The 1318-nt window shown below is 50.2% G+C and overlaps 1 protein-coding gene across 1 annotated transcript; it reads right to left on the bottom strand.

Moving 5' to 3' along the window:
* Positions 1-141: 141 nt before the first annotated feature.
* Positions 142-1008, bottom strand: LOC108631535 (uncharacterized; the record flags this gene model as incomplete). Its single annotated transcript, XM_018035522.1, has 2 exons — positions 676-1008; positions 142-516 (listed from the first exon to the last, which is right to left on the bottom strand). Coding segments are annotated over exons 1-2 (708 nt in total), but the record flags the coding sequence as incomplete, so codon positions are not given.
* Between the last annotated feature and the right edge of the window lie 310 nt (positions 1009-1318).

Below are 1318 nucleotides of genomic sequence, written 5' to 3'. Positions count from 1 at the left end.
GTCGAATAAGCGAGCAATGTTCGAGAGGATGGTTCTCTTGGTCGAAGCAGACGAAAACTCAGCAAGATCGATGACATTAAACCGAAACTGGTCCTGCACCGGACTCCACTGAACACCAAGAGTTTTAACTGCCCTGTCTACCTCGATATTTTTAATCACACTCTGCTCAGCCTTCGGAGGAAGCAGCTCGACATAATTGGCGGCCCATTTGTCAAGAGAAATGCCTGCAGAACTTAGAATCTTCACCAATTCATCCCTTTTCTGTATAGCCGTGATTAGATCATCCGCACCGGCGAACGTGTCATCCACGTATGTCTCAGAATTCAGACACTGAGCGCCTAGGGGAAAGGTCGTCCCTTCGTCCTCAGCTAACTGCAGAAGCGTACGAATGGCCAAAAACGGAGCGCACGCTGTCCCGTATGTGACCGTGGACAGTCGGTACTCTACCGGGGAAGAATCTGCATCCGGGGCCCATACTATCCGCTGGTAGTCCTGATCATCCCGGTGGACTCGAATCTGGCGGAACATTTTCACGATATCTGCTGTGAATGCAAACAAATATCTACGCCAATTTAATAACACCAACGAAAGATCCCTTTGCAAAGGGGGGCCTGTCAACAGGAAATTATTGAGGAAGTGGCCCTCACGAGTTCGCCTTGATGCATCAAACACTACCCTTAGCTTCCACGTGTCTGGGGTCCCTTGAATAACCGAATGATGCGGCACATACCAAACCTTGGACTGTGGTATCTCCGAAGATGGAATCGGAGTCATATGTCCTAGCTCCTCGTAGGTTCGCATGAACTCACGATAACCCTGAGCTAACTTCGGGTCACGAGCAAAGCGGCGATGCATATGCCTGAGAGACCCAAGAGCCATTCTACGAGTCTCGTCTCCAACAAGCGGCAGATTCGGTTTTAACGGCAAACGGACCTCATAACGACCCTGCAAATCACGGCGATGAGTCTCCCTAAAAATCCTCTCGCACTCCTCGTCCTCGGGCTTCATTTTAGAAGAAGTTGCAGGCAGCTCTTCTAGTTCCCAGAACCGCTGCAAAGTTCGATCTAGATCGTGCACTGAAGCGCAATGCAAAACCTGCAAAGGGGTAGACGATTCGGACTGCTCCGCCCGCCGTGAAACCTCCGATTGTACTACACCTGAAACGACCCAGCCGAAAGCCGTATTTTGAGCGACGAGTTGAGAGCCGGAAAAACGTCTTAAACCCGGTCGTAGCAACTGCCCGTATACGTCAGCGCCTAGAAATCAAAAACTGTGGCTCTGCCAAAGTAATCCCTGATAATTGTTCAAAATCGAAATC

The sequence above is a fragment of the Ceratina calcarata genome, unplaced genomic scaffold, assembly GCF_001652005.2.
Source record: "Ceratina calcarata isolate Rehan_Ccalc_2016 unplaced genomic scaffold, ASM165200v1 scaffold91.2, whole genome shotgun sequence".
In the NCBI taxonomy this organism is placed as follows: domain Eukaryota; kingdom Metazoa; phylum Arthropoda; class Insecta; order Hymenoptera; family Apidae; genus Ceratina; species Ceratina calcarata.
Note: the sequence above shows the minus strand (reverse complement) of the source record. Positions and strands in the feature narration are given on the sequence as shown.